This window comes from Sceloporus occidentalis, unplaced genomic scaffold (assembly GCF_023333645.1).
Source record: "Sceloporus occidentalis isolate IW3139 unplaced genomic scaffold, rSceOcc1.0.p SCAF_4, whole genome shotgun sequence".
Classification (NCBI taxonomy): domain Eukaryota; kingdom Metazoa; phylum Chordata; class Lepidosauria; order Squamata; family Phrynosomatidae; genus Sceloporus; species Sceloporus occidentalis.
The window spans coordinates 95,536,147-95,559,137 of record NW_028316984.1 but is presented as its reverse complement, the minus strand read 5'-3'; the positions used below and the strand labels follow the sequence as shown (position 1 = coordinate 95,559,137).

At 44.5% G+C, this 22,991-nt stretch overlaps 1 protein-coding gene across 4 annotated transcripts in view; it reads right to left on the bottom strand.

The window, feature by feature from the left end:
• LSP1 (lymphocyte specific protein 1) overlaps nucleotides 1–22,991 on the bottom strand; it is a 138,621-nt gene that overhangs the window by 89,876 nt on the left and 25,754 nt on the right. The window contains exon 1 of one of the 4 annotated variants that reach the window (XM_089520976.1): nucleotides 1,273–1,918. The exons of the other annotated variants lie outside the window; for them this stretch is intronic. Within the exon in view, the coding sequence (XP_089377102.1) occupies nucleotides 1,273–1,331 (59 nt within the window). The 5' untranslated portion in view covers nucleotides 1,332–1,918. Of the gene's footprint in view, nucleotides 1–1,272; nucleotides 1,919–22,991 lie in introns of those variants that run through there. 4 annotated transcript variants of the gene reach the window in all.

Sequence of the window (22,991 nt, the reverse complement as noted above, 5' to 3'; positions counted from 1 at the left end):
GGACACTGTCTAGGAATGTCTGCCATCATGGCCTTCTCCTCTTCTGGAGGCCATCCTTTAAAACCCAACTAGTGGCCTAACCAGAACAGATCCCCCAAATCAACTGCTGAAGGATAAGCTAACATTCATGTAAATCCCACTGGTTCTCTGGACCTACTCTAGGTGGGACTATCAACTGAATGTTATTTTGGTGCCCCTGTCTTTCTAGTCTGGAGTTAACTTTGGTACAAAGAGAATTAGTCACGCCTTTCTTTGAGTGCCACCTTCTTTTCTACAGAGATTTGTATTGCAAGCATATACATGATTTACTTTCTCAGCAGTAGCTTCTGTTACATTCAAGGAGACTTCATCCCATGCCAACATGCCAACCAGGTCCCCAGAAGCAACTGTCCATTCTATTGGTGAAAAGAAAACAAGCAACCTTTCATAGTAGTAAAGAGTTCCCAGAAACGCTGGTGTGCTTTGTCTCCTCTTCTATAAGCCAAAGCTCCTCATTTATACCATTTAATGACCTGTCCCTGAAGGATCTTGCCATTCCACTTTCTCACTCAGCACTTAGAATGCCCACAGCCATCCACACCCATACAGAAAACCCCAACAAAAAGAGCCTGTCAGAAACTCAGTGGATCTCTCCCCTTTTCAGTCAAGAGGCAAAGGGATCTTGTAGCACCTTTGAGACTCACTGGAAGAAGGAAGCTGGCATCCTGAGCTTTGGTTGACTTGCGCCGACCTCCTCAGATGCCTGTTTGGAGAGGAGACCACCAAAGCTCCTGCGCCCAGCTTCTCTCCTTCATTGAGTCCCAAAGGTGCTCCAAGATCCCTTGGCATCCTGATCTTCCAGACGATCTTTGAAGCCTTTTCAGCCAAGATGCTCCTAGAAATGCTCAACCCGAGAAGCAAAAGCAGGAGCTTCAGGTCCAAAGCCTTAGTGCGGGTGGGGATGAGGGAGGGCGATCCAAATTCATCAGCCTGGCTTTCCAGGAAGGCGGTCAAGAGATCCAGCCCCTCGCCCGCTTCCACCGATGTCCAAGAGGGCTCCCAAGGGAGGCAGAGGCTTTTTTGGAAGCCAGGCTGAAGGTGGCAAGAAGGGGCAGCCGATCCTCCACGCCTCCCCCTAGAGCAAGGGCCCGATCTGCTGCCAGGAAGACCCCCCCATTAGGGGGGGGGAAGAGGAGTCCAAGGCACCCCCGACGGGCGCCAGCAGATGGACTCCCTCGAAACAAAGAACCCACTTTCAGGGGTTCCCCCTCTGTTTCCCAGGTGAAGGCTTACCGGAGGAGGTTCTGCAGCCCCTGCTTGCTGGAATTCCGCCTCAAGAGCGCGCTGGTCATGGTGGGGGGAGACTGGAACCCAAGGCAGGCTGAGATCTCTGCCCCCCAACCCTCCTCCTCCTCCTTTTCCTCCTCTTTGCTCTCCCTCCTTTTTAATAATCTTGTTAGTGCACGCGACCCTGGTCTCTCCTTCTCTCTCTCAATCCCTCACTATCACTCACTCACTCTTTCTTCCTCTGTTCAGGAAGTTCTGCAGCTGGTTTCCTTTTGTTTCTGTAAAGCCCCCGATCCCACTCCCTCCTCTCTCTCTCTCTCTCTCTCTTCCTTCCACCTCCTTCTCAGCCTGGTGGAAATGTCAGAGTGGGGGGGAAAAGAAATCTTCCAGAGAACTAGCAAAGAAAGGATCCCTCCTGACTCTCCTCTCCTCAGGTTGCTCAAGGAGTTCAGAGGGAAGGTTGCACACAGTCTCCCTTGCCCAGAATTTTTCCCTTCATGAAATCTTCTTGTATCTCTTGGCATTTCTCACCTTTCTTTCTTTCTTTCTTTCTTTCTTTCTTTCTTTCTTTCTTTCACCATCTCTTCCCATATGCCTTCCCTTCCTTCCCTGATCTGTTTTTAACCATTATTTTTTTTCTTTATTTCAAAGATTCATTCATTTGTTATATTTGCATTCTTGTCCATTTTCAGTCCTCAAACTTTCTAATACATAATTTTACCCTAACTCATCTTTTCTCCGTGATCTTCGTTCTGTTTCTCCTTGTATATACACTTTTTCTAGTCAAGGTTTTTCCTCCTTTCTTCTCTCTCCTTCCCCTTTCCTGGCCTGTTAGTCCCATCTTCACCCACTGTTTACCCATCACAATTTGAAGAACCAAACCAAAACAAACATTAACCCATCTGAGAATAGACAGCAAAGTGAAAGGCACTTTCAAGCAGTTGATGGTGAATGTAGGCATCTTTCAAGGATGCAATCCAAACCCACTTTGTGAAACGATCGATGAATTTGGGCCACGTTTGAGCCAACCAAGAGTGATCCAGTGGAGGAGTCCAGCACAACACCCATCGACATTTGCTTGACAGGAGTCCTCCGATTCCTCCACCGAAGGTGCCTTTGGTAGGCTTTAATGTGACACCTGTCTGTCAAATGCTTTACGGGAGGATATACAAGATTATTTTGCTTCATGGGCTTTTTTGCACTACACAGTTATGGTGCTATGATTCCACTTTGACTGCCATGGCTGTACCCTATGGAATCCTGAGCTTCATAGCTTGATAAGAAACAAGAGTTGCTCTCAGGCAGAGAATTCTAAAGGCCTCTCTGTAAACTGTAAATCCCACAATTCCGTAAGATGCAGCTCTGGCAGTGGAATCATAGTGCTATAACTGTCTAATGTGAAAGGGCCCTGTGTCCATTTGGTGCACTTATATTTGGTGTACACAAAGGTGTGCAATTGTCACAAATGACAAACTACAGTCAAATTGCCCAGCTACAAGATGGAGCAGTTTTTACTGCTATGTGTTTTACTGCTATGTGAGGAAACGTTAGTACACATGAATAAAGAGGTGGGAGATTTTCCCTGTGGAATAAACATGATTACAAAAGCAAGAAGATCTGATGAGATTCTAGTCTTAAGGCTCGTATTAGAGTTTATCTGCTCTTCTAACTTTTCCTCATTAACAGTTTTTTAAAGGGGAAAAAAATAAATCACAGAGGCCCAAATGCAATTGTACACTACACCTGTTAAATCAATAGAAATCTGGAAAGTCAACATTTACGTAAGCTCTATTTGATTCAATGGACCTACTCTAATTAGACTTGCAGTTGGATTCAGGCCAGAAGAAGCAATGGGAAAGTATGAGATGGTTACAAGTGGAAGACAGATGCTTATTGTTTGCCTTGACCTGCTGTAAAATTCCATGAATGAAGCAGGGTTACTGCACTTAAAAAAACTCATCTGGTGTGGAGCAAGCCTTGGAAAGCTACTTTCAAAAAGTAATTTGTTACAGCTGTCATTCCACACACTTTTGACTCATGTTCAGCTTGTAGCCCACTAGGACCCCTAGATCCCTTTTGCATAGCAAGCTAGGTGCCCCCCATCCTACATCTAAGCATTGGTGCGTTACAGAGTGCCCAAGAAGGGCGCTCTGCTTCTTTCTGGGCCCCGCGATGTCAAAATGGTGTCCCCCATGTGGACGGGCGCCGCCATTTTGTACGGACTCTGTCCGTATTAGGGTTGAGGGGCGTGGGGAAGGGACGCCCCTTCTCAACCCTAACGCCCCTTCCTAACCCTAGTACGCCCCTTCGGCGCATCTGTAATGCGCCCTTATGATATTTTTCCGGCTAAGTGTTGTGTTAGGAAGGATCAAATTAGGGGAATTTAATTAGCTCAGATATTGTGAGACGCATGTCCTAACAACGCACGCAGCGGGGTCTGGTCCCTATGTGCATACCAGAGGTCATCTAGTCCAACCCCAAGAGAGAAAGAGACTCAAAATTCCAATGAGTTGCAATTAAAATATAAACATTTATTAAAGCCACACATCAAAAGGGATCACACACACACACACACACACACACTCAATGCTATAGCAAGGTAGGGGTGAGTTTGGGAGTAAAGGAGAAAGAATAGAGGCACCTTGGGATATTTACCTTAGGAGTCTTCTCCAATGTGACGGATGTGAGGGATGGTGAATGGTGAGACACAGCCACGGGAACGGGAAAGAAAAGTGGTGACCGCAGTGGCTAGGAGCTGAGTTCCAATGGGCAAAGCTAACTAGAGGCCCGAGAGAGAGGGCTTTGGCTTTGCCCAAGTGATTTCAGCACAGCGCAAGGCTCGGAGAACTCAAGCCTGGAGCGGCAGCTCTACAAGCAAGGTTTCAGGTTTATAAATAATAATAATAAAATTTTTATTTTTATACCGCCCTTCCGTAGATCAGGGCGGTGTACAACATGTTAAAAACACATACAATAAGTACGATACAATATTAAAACAAATTAAGAACTTAGTCAGCCAGCCATCTTGCCGGCAAAAGAGGGAGGAGGCCATCAGGGGCTTTTAAACAGGGAATGCCGATCGAAATAAGAAGGTCTTCAAGTCCCTTCTAAACTGGGCCAGAGAGGTAGCCGAGCTGAGCTCTGTGGGCAGCGTGTTCCAAAGGGCCGGGGCAGCGATGGAATACGTCCTCCTTGACGTGGAGGTAAGTCTGGCCCCTGGAACCCTAAGTAATTGCTGCCCAGATTTTCTGAGGGTGCGGGGCGGAATGTATGGGGAGAGGCGGTCCTTCAAGTATCCTGGGCCCAAGCCATGTAGGGCTTTATAGGTCATCACCAACACCTTATACTGTGCCCGGAAGCGAATTGGCAGCCAGTGCAAGTTTTTAAGCACAGGTGTAATGTGGCTGGCCCTGGAAGTACCAGTGACCAACCTGGCTGCCATATTCTGGACCAGCTGTAGCTTCCGAGTATGGTATAATGGTTGCCCCATGTAGAGCGCATTGCAGAAATCCAATCTAGAGGTTACCAGAGCGTGTACCACCGTTTCAAGATCCCTCTGGGCCAGGTATGGGCGCAGCTGGCGAATATGCCGAAGCTGATAACAAGTGCTCTTGACCGTCGCATTCACCTGAGATGTAAGGTGAAGCGACGAGTCAAGAAGCACCCCCAGACTGCGCACGGAGTCCCTCACAGGAAGCGTGATCCCGTTCAGGACAGGTGGAACCACCGCCATTCCTGGACCAGGGGAACCTATCACAAGTACCTCCGTTTTCTCTGGATTCAGTCTGAGTCGGTTTTCCCTCATCCAGCCCATTACTGACTCCAGACAGGCCACGAGAGGAGAGACGCCATCCTCAGTCACTGCATCAGTCGGAGACATAGAGAAGACTATTTGGGTGTCATCAGCGTACTGATAACCCCGCGCCCCATGTCTCTGGATGATCTCTCCCAGCGGTTTCATGTAAATGTTAAATAGCATGGGAGACAGAATGGCTCCTTGAGGGACCCCAGTTATGAGGGCCCTCTTATCGGAGCACACGTCTCCCAGCTGCACCATCTGGAACCTCCCAGAGAGGTAGGACCAGAACCACTGGAGCGCAGTGCCCCCGATTCCCACCTCTGCCAGGCGCTCCAGAAGGATACCATGGTCTATGGTATCGAAAGCCGCTGAGATGTCCAAGAGCACCAACAGGGACACGCTTCCCCTGTCGATGCCCAGACGGAGATCATCGACCAAAGCGACCATGGCCGTCTCAACCCCGTAACCCGCCCAAAAGCCAGTTTGAAATGCGTCCATATAATCCGTTTCATCCAAGACCGACTGAAGCTGGATTGCAACCGCCCTCTCGATCACCTTCCCCAAAAATGGCAGCAGCGAGACTGGCCGGTAATTATTATGTACCAGGGGGTCGAGGGAGGGCTTTTTTAATAAAGGGTTTACAATGGCCAATTTTAAATCAGTTGGAAATTGCCCTTCCCTCAAAGATGTGTTAATAATCCGGCGTAACAATAAAGTTACCGCTGGCCCCCCCTGGGCCGCTAGCCATGAGGGACAGGGATCGAGAGAGCAGGTTGTCTTCCGAACACTTCCGAGGATCTTGTCCACATCATCGGTACTTACCAACTCAAACTGATCCAGTTTAATAGAGTCCACGGAGGCTCTGGATGCCTCTAACCTAGGTTCTGCTCTAAGGCCGGCGTTAAGACCTTCGCTTATCCGAGAGGTTTTATCCACGAAGAAGTTGTTAAATTGGTCACAGCAGGCCTTGGAAGGTTCCAGGATCTGGTTCGGGGCGGGAGGGAGCTGGGTTAGCTCCCTGACCACCCTGAACAACTCTGCTGGACGTGACTCCGCGGACGCGACACGAGCACCATAGAACGAGATCTTAGCTGCTTGTATCGCCTCTCCATAGTCCTTCAAAAGACGGTCTAGGAGAGTCTTGTCGGATAAGCGCTGGTGTTTCCGCCAGCAATGCTCTAGTCGTCGCAGAACCCGCTTCCTCGCCCGGAGATCTTCCGTATACCAAGGCTTACGTTTGGAAGCAGGTCTGAGAGGGCGCTTGGGAGCGATACTGTGTATAGCCCTAGAGAGACCGGTATTCCAGGTACCAGTCAGAGCATCAACAGAGTCGCCGTCACTTCCAACCATGTACCCCTCTAGGGCTTCCTGGAACCTTTTGGGTTCCATCAGCCTTTGAGGGTGGACCATTCTAATAGGTCCACCACCCCCGGGGGGGATCTGGGTAGAGACCTTGATTTTTGCCTCCACAAGGAACTCAAATCTCAACAAGCCCAGGTTGGAATCAGGCTCAGAACTTTTGCTCTACAAGCCCACTGGAGGCTGGAATCGGGGGTCCTTTTATACCCTTGAATGTATCCTCAGGCTCTGGCTACCTGGTGAACAAAGGTCTTGATTGCTATCTTTTGTCTAAGCTGAAACCTACACAATGGATACACAAAGAAGAGGTCTGGCACTTTTCAGGGGAAGACAAATATCTAGATGGCAGAGCTGTTAAGACAATCACTCGCTCATTGAGAAGGAGGCTACCTCTATTGTCCTCTCTTCTTTGGGTAGCCTGCGAAACTTGTAGGGCAACTCCCAAAACAGCTTGCTGAAGGTTTAAAATGTACCTTTTTTACCGTGACCAAGCCTAGCAGGCTTGCTGGCTACGTGGTCGGCTCGCTCTTAGGGTAATGACAGCTTGCGATGCGGTCAGTCAGGGGTCATGATTTTTGATCGCTTGGCACTCAAAATTTATATAAAACCAAACTTGGTAACAGTAGTACCTTACATTTCTCCCTACTGAAATTCATTTTGTTAGTTTTGGCTCAACTCTTTAATTTGTTAAGGTCATTATGAATTCTGATCCTGTCCTCTGAGGTATTAGCTACCCCTTCTAATTGTCATCCACAAATTTGATAATCATGCCCTCCATTCCATCATCCAAGTAATTGACAAAGGTGTTGAATATCACAGGGCCCAAGACAGAACCTTGTGGCACCCCACTAGTTGCTTCTCTCCAGGATGAAAAGGAGCCATTGCTGAGCACCCTTTGGGTTCAGTCTGTCAACAAACTACAGATCTACATAACAGTTGCATCAAATAGCCCACAGTTTACTAGCTTTTTTGCAAGAATATAATGAAGAACCTTGTCAAAGGCCTTACTGAAATCAAGATATGCTACATCCACAATATTCCCTTTATCTACCAAGCTTGTAACTCCCCAAATAAGAAAGAAAGTAAGGAAGGAAGAAAGAAAGGGTTAGTCTGGCATTATTTGTTTCTGAGAAACCCATGTTGACTTTTAATGATCATGGCATTCCTTTCTAAGTACTTATAGACTGCCTGTTTCATGATCTGCCCTAGAATCTTTCATATACCTTTCATATATGCTCATATAGGGAGAAATGATGTTTAAAATATCTTTGACCCCAAGCAATTTTAGAACTGAGGCCCCATTCCCACTGGGCTATACAGTGAATCAAGAATTGGATTATAGGAACATCATTCCCATTTGAATTCATGTTTGATTCTAGTTAAAGGGAAATCATTCCCATTTGAATTCGTGTCTGATCCTAATTTGGTCAATTTCTCTAGCAAAAACCCGAATCAGCAGTGGATAACCCGGGTTATCCTGACACCACTTTTTCAGTGGTTCTTTTGCCAGGAACCGTGTCCAATCTGGGGTAAATTAATGGAATGTCAAGGATGTCCGATTTGGATATTTTGGAATGGGAGGGCCAATGTTAAAGGGGCTGGTCTGGGAGGTGTCACCCACTTCGCTCTTTCCTGGCATTCCCAGTGCCATTTTACCATTTGTGTAGCCTTTCCTCGGTGGTGGGGAAACGATTGCGTGTGTAGCAGGCCCGTAGCTAGGCTGGGGCAAGTGGGACACCATGGGGCCCCCAGCCAAAGGGGACACCAAAGAGAGGGAGACAGAGAGACTTAGGCTGTATCTACACTGGAGAAATCACCCGATTTGGCAATATTTTCACTCTTTCCTGGCTCTAGGCTATGGAATTCTGGGAGTTGAGCCCATAAGAAACTCCAACTCCCTGAATGCCATAGCCTTGAGCCAGGATGCAGCCTCAGTATCTCTCCCTCTCTCTCTCTCTCTCTCTCTCTCTCTCTAGTGCGCGCATGTCTGCGTGCTCCCCTGCCCCTCCTGGGAGTTTGTTGTGGGACTGGGCACACACACATGCACGCACACACACACACATGGGAAGACTTTTGGATCTGAATTGGATCCCCTCTTATTCTTCCTCCTCCTCCTCTTCTTCCTCCCCCTCCTCTTCCACTCTGGGCCCAACAACATACTCCAACTCCCAGAATTCTATAGTCTAGAGCCAGAAAAGAGTGAAAGAGGTGCCAAGAGAGTGGATGCAGCCTCTCTTTCTTTGGTATGCACACACTCCCTTGCCCCTCCTGGGAGTTGGGTTTGTTGCTGGCCAGCTGGGCCCTTCTTATTTCTCTTTCTCCTGCTCCTCCTCTTCTTCCTTCCCTCTTCTTCTTCCTCCCCTTCCTCCACCCTTTTCCTCCTTCCTCCCCTCTTCTTCCTCTCATCTTCTCTTTCCTCCTCCTCCTCTTCTTCCTCCTCTTCTTCCTGCTGTCTTCCTCCTCCTTCCTCCCTCTTCCTCCTCCTCCTCTTCTTCCTCCTCCTCTTCTTCTTCCTCCTACTCTTCTTCCTCCCCTTCTTTTTTATCTTCTTTCTCCTATTCTCCTTCTTCTTTCTCCTCCTTTTCTTCTCCTCCTCTTCTTATTCCTCCTCCTCCTCTTCCTCTTCCCCTATTCCTCCTTCTCCTGTTTTTCCTCCTCTTCCTCCTTTCTCCTTCCCTCTTCCGTTGTTGTTGTTGTTGTGTGCCTTCAACTCCTTTCGGACTTATGGCGACTCTGCAGAGTTTTCCTGGCAAGTTTCTTCAGGGGGAGGTTGCCTTTACCTTCCCCTTAGAGCAGGGGTAGGCAACCTGCGGCCCGCGGGCTGGATGCGGCCCGGCAAGGCCTTGGGACCGGCCCCAGCCCGGTCCTGCTGCCAATTGCCGCCGGGGCTTTTGGCATCTTGCACGAGGGGCATGGTGGGGCAATTGTCTATAGAAGCCTCAGAAACATGCATTTATCTTAACATTTTTTAAAAAATCAGCAATTTTTTCCCCGTGCCCTCCATTTTAAAATTTTGTCCTACATTTGTCCCGGTTTATTTATTTATTTATTTAATTCTTTTTAAAAAAATATTTAATTATTTATTTTTGGCTTCGGCCCCCCAGTTGTCTGAGGGACAGCAACCCGGCACCCGGCTCAAAAGGGTTGCCTACCCCTGCCTTAGAGGCTGAGAGAGTGTGACTTGTCCAAGGTCTTCCAGTGGGTTTGCATGGCCGAGCTGGGATTTGAACCCTGGTCTCCCATTGTCCTACTCCAATACTCAGGCCAATGCACCATGCTGGATCCTCCACTGCACGTAAAGGTACAGTACTCAGTTATTATTTGTTGCTGTGTATCTTCAAGTTGTTTTCCACCTTATAGAGAGCTAAAGCAAACCTATCCTGGGGTTTGCTTGGCAAGATTTGTTCAGAGGAGGTTTGCCATGGCTTTCTGCTGAGGAGGGTGAAAGAGTGTGACTTGCTTCAGTTCACCCAATAGGCAGGGAGTTGAATCTTGGTCTCCAGAGTCCTAGTCCAACACACAAACACATTCTCCCCCCCCCCCCCCCGGCATAACTGGCCCCTGCTGCATAGACATCGAATGTGAGAAGACCCACTGAACATCATTTTTCAACTATTTTTTTTCTTTGGTGATTGAGCGCCTAAGCACCCAAGCGGCTTTGCATTCATTTGATTTGCTGTGGTTGGAGCCAGGCTTGGTGCGTGGAAATAATTTAGCCTAAGTGATGGATTGACTGACTGCTCAACCCAAAACAAAAACAAGAAAAACAGGTTTTAAGATGCAGTGGGAACGGGTAACAAAAATGGTCTGCGTCAAAATGCACTGAAGAAATAGGCGTCACAGTGATGTCTAATTGCCTAAGCACTTGAGCGACAGCTCAAAGTAAAAAAACAAAAAAACAAAAAACACAAACAAAACGGAAAAACCAGTTCCACAATGGGAATGAGGAGCAAAATAAATCCGCATCAAAATGCACTGGAGAAATGTAAATGGGAACAAAACATGAGCTAATAAAAACCGAGTCTGTATGCTCCCGTTGGTAATGGGAACAATATCCATGATTCGAATATGATTTGAATACTCGATCTGAAGCAGACTTGCAGCAAGATAAGTCGGTTTATATGTCCAGTGGGAATGAGGCCTGAGTTCTAATCAGGAGTTATATATAACTATAAGAAGAGCTCATACAGCAACAACTTGCATATGTGAGCTGGGCAGCCAAATGCTGGTCAGCTTGAAGATAGTTAAAGTAACCCAAATGCTAAAAGCCTAACTGAAGGCTAGGTATGATACTGCATTAAATTTGTTATCCCATCACATCCCCACTGAAAAGAAATCATGGGAAATCCAACACGGGTTAGGTTTTTTCATTCATGTCCTGTTTATATAAGCTTCCTGAAGGCACCTGACTGACCAAGGTTAGAAACACTGCACTTTCTCAGTACAGAGAGAAGATGATACTCGTGCTACCATGCCTCAGTAGCACAAAGTGTGGTTACCAGAAGCACAGCTTTTTCTGTTGTGCTTTTTTCCAGTTCTGCATGTTGCTCTCCCAAGAGAGATCTGCCTTCTCAGTGGTATTATTTAGATGCCAGACTAGTATTTCTTCCAGCAGGCATTCAGGTCTTGATATGTTCCACCTGATTTATTTGTTTCTAATTTATTTGAAATTGTAAAATGTGTTGTGACCTCTTTGTAAATGTTGTCTTTATTGCGAAATTTGTGATTGTGTTTATTTTGTTTTTGTACTTGTAAACTGCACCAAGGGTATTGCCAGTTGGCTGGTACAGCATATAAAATACTTTAAATGGATATACTTAAATGTTTGTAAAAACAGCCTGTCCTTTATTGGAGGCCTTCATACAAAGGTTGGTTGGGATTAGTTTACCAGATATTTTCCTGCATCATCATGGGATCAGACTAGATCAGTGATTCACAAACTTTTCATCCCTTTAAATTTACATGTGAACATGGACCTCCCCTCACTCAGCATAGTATATGAATAAAAATATTTTGTTCATTTAGTGTTCATATTTTCATCTGCACATTTATGTTTATGTATATCCATATTTTATCATTTTATAAGAGAATAGCATCATTCAAATTAGAACAGTTTTATTTAAATAAACTCAGTACATAACTCAACACATGTCATAACAGAGCTACACTCACACATGCCAATGCTTACAGATATGTGCACACTCAGTCATGCTCTTTCATTCTTTCTTTCACTCACAGCTCATTTACTATCTCACACACAAGGTCACATAGAAAAACCCATTCTCTTATGTGAATGGCGCATATGAAAGTATGTCAAAAGAGATGAAGAGTGTGACTCTCTCTCTCTCTCTCTCTCTCTCTCTCTCTCTGTGTGTGTGTGTGTGTGTGTGTGTGAGAGAGAGAGAGAGAGAGAGAGAGAGAGAGAGAGAACTTGCACACAAGAATGGGTGTGAATTAATGTATCTGAAAGAGAGAAAAAGAGCATTATTGAGTGTGTGGGGGAGAGAATTAGTGTGTGAGAGAAAGCCACACACAAAGGAGATTCTGAGGGTGTGTGAGAGAATTAATGCTTGTGTGATTGTGAGAGAGAAAGTGCCACGCTGTGCGCGTGTGAGAGAAAATTAGTGTGTGAGACAGCTTGAAAATGTGAATCAGTGTCTGTGAGGGAGGGATAGAGACCATGATGAGAGTGTGTAAGAATTAACTGGCTAAGAAGCATGAGGAAAAAAGCAAGCAAGAGAAAGCATGCAGCTGAAGGTGTACATGTGTGTGCACCCATGTGTGAGTGAGAGACTTGTGTGTGTCACAGAGAAAGAGATGAAGGAAGCCTCTGTAGCACCTTTTGAAACTGAAAGAAATTCCTCATAGAGAAATGGGTCAGTGGATCAGAGAATGATGGTGAACAAATCCCTGAGAGAGTGAACATGTGAAAGAAAAAGAGTGAGAGAAACAGTGTGAGAGAGACAATGAGTGTACATGTAGGAGTGCTTGGGGGGCAGAGTAATGGGGCCTCTTGGAAGCTGGTTTCTCTGGGCCCCCAAATCTTCTGCTATACCCAACTCCCTTGACAGCTGTGTTAAAGCTTTTTCATTCATTATTCCTCTTCTTGGGCCCTGCTCCCCCATGCACCTTACTGGACCACAAGAGCAGCTTGTTGCATGCCTCCACCTGTGACTGGGAGTCCCAGCCAGAAGGGTGGTGGTGGCGGCATAGGGCAGCACTAAGCCCAGCTCCTCACTGTGCTACAATGGCTTGGATTGTGTGGCATTCTTGCACTGCTTCTCCTCTACTGTTCAGTGGTGATATTCCATTCAAAGGTGATGCCACTGAGGCTGCTTCTCCTCTGCCTTCAAGGGGGTCCATTTACAGCCAGGTGATGATGGAAGTGGTGGTGGCCCTGAGCAAGAGGTACCACTGACCTCCTCTCTAGCTAAGGGCCATTGTGGCTAACACTGCCTCTCCTTTGGTCACCATGCACCCAGAGCACACCAGACTGAGCAGGCACACTTGGTGAGGCCATGATTCAGCAAGCTTCCCCACATTCCTCTCCTCCTCCTCCTCCTCCTCCTCGTGAAGGCAGCTGTTCCAAGCACCTTTCTTGCCTTTCTCTTCCCTTACAAAACACAAAAAGTTTGTGAAGTGAAAGAAATGGGGGGGATTTGGGCCTCTGAGTCTCACGCCTCCCCTGAGGGTCGCACCCCCGCAGTTCAAGAACCTGGTGAGCCTTGGATGCTTTCCAACTCTACAATTCTATTCTTCCAAATAAATCAATCAATACAGAGAATGGAAGAGCTAAAAGGAGGTTATCTCCCATTTTTTCACCTTCTGCATCAAGGGAACCTCACCAAAATCCTGCCATGAAACTTGCAGATAGGATCAGACCAATGTAACAATATTGCCAAACAGATAGGAGCTGTAGTACAGGTGAGATGAGGGGGAGGGGGAAAGTTAGCATTGAATAAAAACTAGCCCTGTTGAAAGGTCAGCTGTAGGCCAGGTAATACTACCCAGTCCTGCCTAAGTGCACTGACACCCATGAAGAAGCCTGAGGATCTTTGCAGTGACACTTGATGGCTTCCGCAGCACTATAATGGATCTCTCCAAAGTAATGAGCCCTATCCCCAAAGTAGGAAGCCACCAGCTACTGCTTCATCCTCTTGCCCAGGCATTTTTATTAAGTCTCATATTACGTATAAAGAAAAAGAGGTAATTTCCTTCCCCCTGCCCAGGGAATCTTGGAAATTTACTGAGGATGTGGAGAATTCTGAGAACTCTAGCCCTCCACATAGAACTATGAGATCTCAGAATTCCCTACATACTCAGTAAATACGTTCTAAGACAGGTTTAGGAGAAGCTGTTAGAGTTATATGGGTGTGTGCCTGTTTGTGCCCTTAGTCCTCAGCCTCCTAAAATATCCCCACTCTCTTCAAAAGAGTTACTCCGGAGTTAGCAATGTTGAGGCCTGTGGCATTACCAGCAGATGACTAGAGCAAAATAACAATATAGTTCAGCAGTCACTGTGATCTTATTATAGTTTGGTATGCAGCATAACCCATAGCATACAGAGGAGGGACAGAAAGGAATGTCTCACAGTTCTCAAAATTTTCCTTGCAACTTGGGATGTTGCATGTTGCGATCACTGATACACAAGGACCTCATGGGCGAGATGTGCTACAAGAGAAGGACTTGGAAAGATTCTTTTCAATGATCTCAAAACAGTAAATATATGAACACTTTGTCTTAAACATTTTATTCCTTGTTCTAAAAGAAAATATTCCATAATTAATTTTTTTTCCAATTTTTCTCCAGAAAAAAGGCTTTGAGGGAAAAAATTGAGAATCCCTCTCCCCTCCCCAATTTTTCAAAGTCCTCCCCCCCCCCCCCCAGCCTTCATATCTCTGGTCCACTCTGGGTTTTATTCTGAATTTGAAAGGCATCCAAATAGCCAAACCCTACCACCTAAATTAGTTTAGTACCTTGGACAGTTCCTTTTAAACTAAACCTTGGAGCAGATCCACCACCCCACTGTGATGGAATCCACCAGCTGCCACTGCACAGACAGCTTACAAGTCGAAATACCCAAGGGCATTTGAATGATTGTTTGCCAGCAGATGGATTTCCTGAAGGATCAAGAAGAAATCAATCAGATTAGGAGCCTATATGGGAAGCAGGGGACAAGTTAAAGGTGAAAGAATAAAGAAGGCCAGAAAAGATGTGGTATTTTCAAATTAAAGAAGGATGAATTAAAGTCATTTAGGTTAGTTGCAATCAATGGATTAGGTTACAATCAATGGATTCATTTTAGTCTGAAAGTTGGCAAGGAATGCTCCACCCTCTGTGTTTGCGTGTTTGTGTGTCCCTTCAAGTGTCCTGTCGACTTATGGTAATCTTATGAATTTAATAGGCAAGGAATAGTCAGAGGTGGTTTACCAGTTCCTTCCTCTGAAATATATCTTACAGCACCTGGTATTCATTGGCAATCCCCTGTCCAAGTACCAACTTGGAGCTGACCTTGCTTACTTCCCAAGATCAGATGGGGATCTGGTGCCTTTAGGGTATTTAGGCCTTTATGCCCCACCATAGGTAATCATTATTTTCGGTTTCTTTCTCCTCCCCTCTTTCATGTGCACCCATGAGAACACAACTGTTTCTGTTCCTGTCTGACCTCTCATTCCCCACTTCAGCCCTGTTGATACAGAGCCATCAGTCACTATAAAAGAGATTTCGGGGGGGGGGGGGGGTGTCATAGGAAATAAGAAAAATATCACCCAATGAATGAATTTTAATTAGAAAGTATGTTATGAAGCTTCCAAAAAAGCAAATCAATTTAGAATTAATATGTTTCACATGCAAAATTGTGTAAACTAAATAACAGTGACTGGGAAGAAAATGCCTATCGTACTAATCATCCTACTATAATGATCTGAACTGTTAGTAATCTCTAATGCACTATGATTTCTCTGCAAACCTACAGAGAAACAGGCCACTTTTATTTCAAACAAGTTACTTTTAAAAGCCAAGTTTAGTAAATTGGCTTTTCTCTGATGAAGCACTGAATATCTGTAGAGTGTCAGCACTTGTGTCAAAGCTGAGAATGACCTTTCTCACATAGATGTGGACATAAAGTGTATATACATATGTACACTTTATATAGGTATGGGGGACACCTGGCTGAATTAAACTATGTGTGAAAGGGATCTAGGAATCCAAGTAGACCACAGGTTGAACATGAGTCAACAGTGCGATGCGGCAGCTAAAAAGGCCAATGCAATTTTAGGCTGCATCAATAAAAGTATAGTGTCTAGATCAAGGGAAGTATTAGTGCCACTCTATTCTGCTCTGGTCAGGCCCCACCTGGAATATTGTGTCCAGTTCTGGGATATTGAGAAGCTGAAGCGTGTTCAAAGGAGGGCAACAAAAATGGAGAAGGATTGGTAAACCATACCCTATGAGGAATGACTTAAGGAGCTAGGGATGTTTAGCCTGGAGAAAAGAAGGTTAAGAGGTGATATGATAGCCCTGTTTAAATATCTGAAGTGATGTCATATTGAGGAGGGAGCTAACTTGCTTTCTGCTGCTCCAGAGAACAGGACCCAGAACAATGGATGCAAGCTACAGCAAAAGACACTCCACCTCAACATTAGGAGGAAGTTCCTGAGAGTAAGAGCTGCTCGACAGTGGAACACACTCCTCCGGAGAGTGGTGGAGTCTCCATCCATGGAGGTCTTTAAACAGAGACTGGATGGCCACCTGTCGGGGATGCTTTGAATGCAATTTCCTGCATGGCAGGGGGTTGGATTGGATGGCCCTTTTGGTCTCTTCCAACTGTATGATTCTACATAGAAAGACTTCTTTGTACTTTTCGTGAGTGGCTGAGATAGTGACACCTTTGCTTTCTGATGGTTCAGTGTGTACAAACTTTGTTTCATGGAGAATTTTTAAAAAATATTGTACAAAATTACCTCCATACTATGTGTATAACGTGTATATGAAACATAAATGAATTTTGCATTTACACTTTGGCCCCATCTCCAAGAGATTTCATTATGTACTTATATGTCAAGTATTTCAAAATCCAAAACACTTCTGGTCCTAAGCATTTCAGATAATTCAACCTCTCTCTATGGCCTTGTTCCCACTTATGTAGAATTCTGTGCCTGATCCGAATTGATGAATTGGCACAAAAATAGTTCCTGGTTCCCACTATGTTTGTGCCAATTCTATCAATTCAGATCAATTCAGACCAGGCACCTTGGCCTCTCCTAGCCCCAACTGTCCCTTTGCCATTGCAGCTGCCCCCCCATCACTGGCGGTAGAATCTAATCTGTCCCGCATAGTTCCCACTTTGGCCGGGGCAGATTCGAATCCATCTGTGGTTCCCACTGGGATGAATCGATTTATTTGAGAATAAATAGATTCATCCCAAAAAACACCCCTTTAAGCCAGTGTCTTTTTGACATGGGTTAAATGGGTAAAACCCATGGCCCCCTTTCCAAATCGCTTCAGCGATTTGAATTAGATGGGAACCATGTTGGTTTAAACTGGATCATTTCAAATCACAATCAGTTTAAACCATAGTGGGAACAACCCCTATATACTGTTTTAGTAAGTTCATGAAGTGTTAGTATCAGATTTTGCAGGATTCATAATATATCTTAAACTATATATCTAATAACTCATCTTACACTGTATCTCTAATTATTCAACTGCAACACTTTAAATTTGGTGACAAAAGGAACATTTTATTGCAGGGGCAGAATGGGGGGGGGGGGAATATCCTCATACCTCTGGAGACCAGGGTTCAATTCCCAGATCAGCCATGAAAACCACAAGATGACCATGGACAAGTTACACACTCTCAGCCTCAGAAGAAGGCAAAGGCAAATCTTCTCTGAACAAATCTTGTCAGGAAAACCCCATGATAGGATTGTCTTAGGGTCACCATAAGTCAGAAACAACTTGAAGGTACACAGCACCACACCAGTCAACTTCTATATATGGAATGGGTGGTTTTGACAGTGCCATCTTGTCTTTTCCCTGAGGTAGCTAAGTGTCTTGGGCTACCTCTGAACGGTAGTGGTGTAGTGGTTTGTGTGTTGGACTAGAGTTCTGTAAAACTAGGATTGAAATCCCCACTTGGCCATGAAAACCCACTGGGTGACCTTGAGCAAGTCACACTCTCTCAACTTCAGAGAAAAGCAATGGGAAGCCTCATCTGAATAAACCTTGTCAAGAAAACTCTCAGATGGGCTCAACCACTTATCCTTATGTTGTCCTGTCCCCCACTTTTTGTGGCTGGAGAGAAGTACGGTTCTCTCTCTTTGATTTGGGCAAGGGCAGGAACAGATTTGCAGAAGGTGGCTTACTACAGAAAAGGCCTGTATATGCACTGCAGATACCCTGAAGCAGCAAATTTCCTCCTGAAGAATTTGTAAAAGTGACAGGAAAACACTTCAGTATTTTTGAGATGCTTTACTGTGAGACAGTCATGTGCAAAAGAACACTGTAGTAGGGGTATTTCCCACAATCAGTCCTACTGTAGAGATAGAACGAGGCCAGAGTTTAAAGGTAAGGAAAATTTCAAGAGTGGAAGTGAATCAGTCTTTGTGGTGGGAGGAAGAGAGTCCCAGAGAGTGAAAGGCACACCAGCCTTCATCAATGACACAATCCTTTAGCTATGTGGTGCTGGTTGCAAAATCATCAGAAAGCTAAAACATACTTGGCAAGAAAGACAGAAGGATCTAGCAAAAAAAAAAAATCAATGCTAGCTGCTCGGCCTTTTCTTGAGCAATTGCCTCTCTATGTGTAAGTCCCAGTTCAATGGGATAGTAAAGTGAGCTGGTGGCCTTGCACATCTACCTCTTGGAAAAGGGGAAAATGCATCTTACCCCTGAATAAAGCCCTATGAATACAATGTCATGAGATGAAAAGGAAAGACCACCCAAAGAGAAAATGCTTCTTTAGCCAGGGCACCTGCAATAAACAAAACCATGAACCAAAAACAAAACCAATACTGATTTCCCCCTCTTTTATAGATATATAGACTGAAGATCACTCATTGCTTAATATCTTCATTTCACATCTTCTTTAAATATGTAAAAAGCTGTAATGCGAAAGACAGGGCAAGCCCAGTCCATTAGAAAGGAAAGTTGCACATAGGGTATCTTTCATTTTAGCTATCAGCATATTTGCATGAATAGAAGCAAGCCTTGGGGGGTTCTTTAACTAAGGCTACATCTACACTGCAGACCTGATGCAGTTTAACTGTCCTGAATTAATACTATGGGATGCTGGGATTTGTACTTTTGTGAGTTATTTAGCCTTCTCTGTCAGAGAGCTCTGGGGCCACAACAAACTAAAGATCCACTTTTCAGTTGCCCCTTTCAACTGTCATGTTTGTCTTGCTAATATTTTGAATTATAGGAGTCAGATGGCTATAAAAACTACACACACAATTCTAAGCTCCACTAATTCAAAAATGTGTAACATATTTATAAAAACAAGAAATGGCAGTCTCTGCTCTGGAAGAGATTTATCTGCTGCTCTATGTGGTTTGGAATGTTGCAAAACCTCATGTGCTTTTCTTCTTTCTCTCTTTCTTTGGTTAACTGATACATTTTCTGTATGAACCTTTAAGTCAAATACAGTCAGGCCTCCATATCCACGGATTCTGTATCCATGGATTCAACCATCCATGGCTTGAGAAACTATCAACAACAACAACAAATCCCAAAAGCAAATCATATCTTTGCCATTTTATATAAGGGACACCATTTTATTACAGTATTGTTTACAATAGCACGCACAGGGGGGTCCTGGAACAAAGCCCAAAGGGCCCACTGTAACTTCCTCTACAAGTATTACTGTAACTTCACCCCACTCTTTCACAGTACACTTGTCCCTCCACATTTACAGCTTTGACTTTTGCAGATTTGATTATTCATATGTTTTATTAATATGTTATCTCTAGGGATATCTAGGTCCTCTAGTGCAACTCAATGGTCAACTTTAACCAAAAGTTGCACTGAAGGACCTAGAGATTCCTAGAGAGAACACTCCACTAGGCATTTGTAGCTTCTCCAGTGCAATTCTATGGCCATGGTCTGGCAGATGCTGACCACAGAGTTGCACTGGAGGAACTAGAGATTCCTAGAAAGGCATTCTCTCAAGTAAACTCAGTATTTTTGTTACTTGTGATTTTTCTACATTCATGGTGGTCTTGTGCGCCTAACCCCAGCAAATGTGGAGGGATAAGTGTAAGTGACCTGGATGCTTAGTATCAGTAAGGCACCAACAGTAAGATCTAGTTTTTACTCAAAAGTCCAGGTAAATGTGTGTTGAATTACACCTAAAGGAGTGAAGGAAGAATCTGAGGCAAGGCCAGCTACCAAATCAGAATCCCAAAATTTCAATCTAGTGTTTCCTTTAGCCCCCAAGGAAGTGTCAAGTTTCTGTTCAGATATTTCTTCAACATATATGAGGGTCTTTTTTTCAGTTGCGCCTTTCAATTGTCATGTTTGTCTTGCTAATATTTAACTCTTCTGGGCTTTCCATACAGTACTTGTTTATTCAGTTCAAGGGCATTTAATGCTCTATTTAGTTTGCTAATCAGTTTTTTGTTTGCAGTTCTGCCAAAATACCTGTACCCTCTAGCCAATTCTGCCTGTAAATGTAATGAAAAGTAAAGCCAGTAGTATGGATGATTCTGTATCCTTGGGTTTCTTTATTTATCTATCTCCTGTCCCTTTCTATCAATGTGTGGCCAGTAAAGGAAGGGGAATGGATAAGTGTAAAAGGACTAGACATCAGCACAGTGCCTCCTACTCCATTTTCATTTGGTCACTTTCACCAAGTGCTTGTCATGTTGTTGTTGTAAAAAAAAGAAAGAAGAGAAGATTGTAATGTTGACAGTTAAAGATCTGCTAAAGAAACTCATAGTGAGTTCAAGAAGTGAGCTCTGCTGCAAGTAAATTGTCATAAAGACAGGCTTTGCAAGGGGCAGATGGTTGCATGTTCAAAACATCTGGATCCCTGGGAACTGCAGGGGCTCTGGAATTATCGTCAGGTTTCCTTTTTCATTGCCATGAAACCATCATTCTGCTTTGAAATCTACATTTGCATGAATATATGATAGAAGGTGGACTTTTGGTGTCTCTCCCCCCTCCCCCCCTTTTCTCTCTTTATTTCTTTTCCCTTCTCTAAAGCCTGGACATGCTACTTTAGGCTTTAGTCTGATCATTAGACTGTAATGGGCATGCACTAATGTTTGTCTTGCTCTGGGCAACAAAACAAGGATTTGCTAATTATGTGTCAATTGTCCAGAGCCAGTATCCTATTTAATACAATCCTTTTCATTTAACAAGGGCTTTAGGTTAAAAGGCTGAGCGCTTTAAAGATAATCCCCATGAAACTGAAGCTTTAACTGGACACATGTTCTGTTCTTATTTCTTTAATAGCATTTGTTTGCAAATAACGTTACAATTCCAGTGCTGGCACTGGGGTATGTATTTCAAACTGTTACTGACTGGGGACATACTGACATGCACAAGTTTGCACAGTCTTAGTGGATTGTACAGATATAAGGTTATTTTCTAATTCCTTGCTCTGCACATTTCTCGATGCCCAGTAATTCTGAGATTAGAGTCCATATCTAAACATTTACTGTGTATCACAAACAGAGAACAACCCAGATTGAGGTATAACATGCTTAACAAAGAATAAATTTAGAAAAGCAAACTCTAGTTGGTTAGTTCCTATCAAAGGGGAGAGGGAAACAGCAAGGATAAATGAAGTTCAGTATGCCAGGTAGGTCAGAAATAAGTGTTGCATGCAAATATACCGCAGGGAAAATATTAGCACGTGATATGGTTCTCTCATTGGCTTGTACCACTTAATCATTACCAATGAAGGAGCTCGTGAGTGTATGCTCCTCAGGGTTTGCTCAAAGGATTTTGCTACTTTGCTGCCTGAGGCAAAATAATAAATGACATACACAACCAAAGTCAAAGCACATTCAAATTACTTGGCACTTAAGGAAGAAATTTTTATAAATCTTTCTTCCAGGCAGTAAAGATAATCCAATTATAATCATTTAAATTGCTTAACTATTTGCGGTCCCTTTCCAGTATTCATAATTTGCTGGTTGAGGCAACCACTTCACTTTGTCAGTGTTAGAGCTGGTCCTGATGCCATGTTAAAACCATGGTAAACCATCTTTGTTTGTTTGTTTTTTTAAAAAAAGAAGAGGGGGTATCTTGATTTTAACATATTGTCCAGTGTAGATCCAATGCAATGTATCCATGTCCTTAACATTACAAAAGTGTGTTGAAGCTTTTTAATCACATTCCAAAACAGCAGCCTTATCTATGAATTTGATCTTACTCTGTCTCTTAGTAGAAATTCAATGTACACATCCAGCAGGCAGACACAATCTTTCTTCTGGCCATTTTGCAAGGAGAATTGCCAATGTTCAAACCCTATTTTACAGCATTCCAATGTTTTCCAAATAGTTAGAGGTAACATCTACAGAAATTCTATTCAGATCCCAACTACAATTATCTACAGTATTCCAGTACCCTATGGGCTGTCACAGTTGCCACTGCTATTTTTAATGTAATGTAAAAGTGCAGAAGTCACCATAGGCTATATAGGCAGAAAATATATATGTGCCCTCAACACACCACTTGTCATGTAGAATTGCTAGATCTCAGCACCTGGTTCTGGGTCTTTTTTTATGCATCATTTCCAGCTGGGAGGCAAAGATGCAAATTCTCCATATATTTTTTTTGAGGGTGGCTCAGCTTGCTGCAATTTACAAGGCTTAATTAATTTGTTGCTGCAACTTACCTAGACTCTCCAAGGTGCGTTACAGAGTGCCCAAGAAGGGCGCTCTGCCGCCGCCACCGCTTGCTACGTCCAGGAACCGCAGCGGCCAAACCGTGCGGCTCCCGGGTGCAGCAAGAAAGAAGCGCTGAAATGAGGCTTCTTTCTGGGCCCCGGAAGTGGCTCCACAAGGCACTAGTCGCACACTCGCGGCATCACTTCCACCACGCGACGTCTGGATGCTCCATGTCCGTGATGTCAAAATGGCGGCCCCCGTGTGGACGGGCGCTGCCATTTTGTACAGACTCGGTCCGTATTAGGGTTGAGGGGTATCCAGAAGGGACGCCCCTTCTCAACTCTAACACACCCCTTTCTAACCCTAGCACGCCCCTTCGGCGCTTCTGTAACGCGCCCAAGAGTCTACATATTTACTTATTTAGCCTCCCCTCCACCTCCCAGTCTTTAGGGCTGGAGCTCACCCTTTGCATTGCTCCTCTGCAGTACACTTCTGGCTTGAAGCAAGGTTGAATATTCCTTATCCCACCTCCCTGAGTGAGAAGAAATAATACACCGCATTTCACCTTGATCTGACCACTGCCCCTTTAGCTAAGATTTCATTCTTAATTTCCAAAGGAGAATCTCTCTTTCTCTGTTTGAATGACAAGTTGTGAGCGAGGGCATCACTGGGGGGTTGCAGGGAGTTTTGGGCCACACTAGGTGACATTCTAAGGGGGGGGGGGGTGAC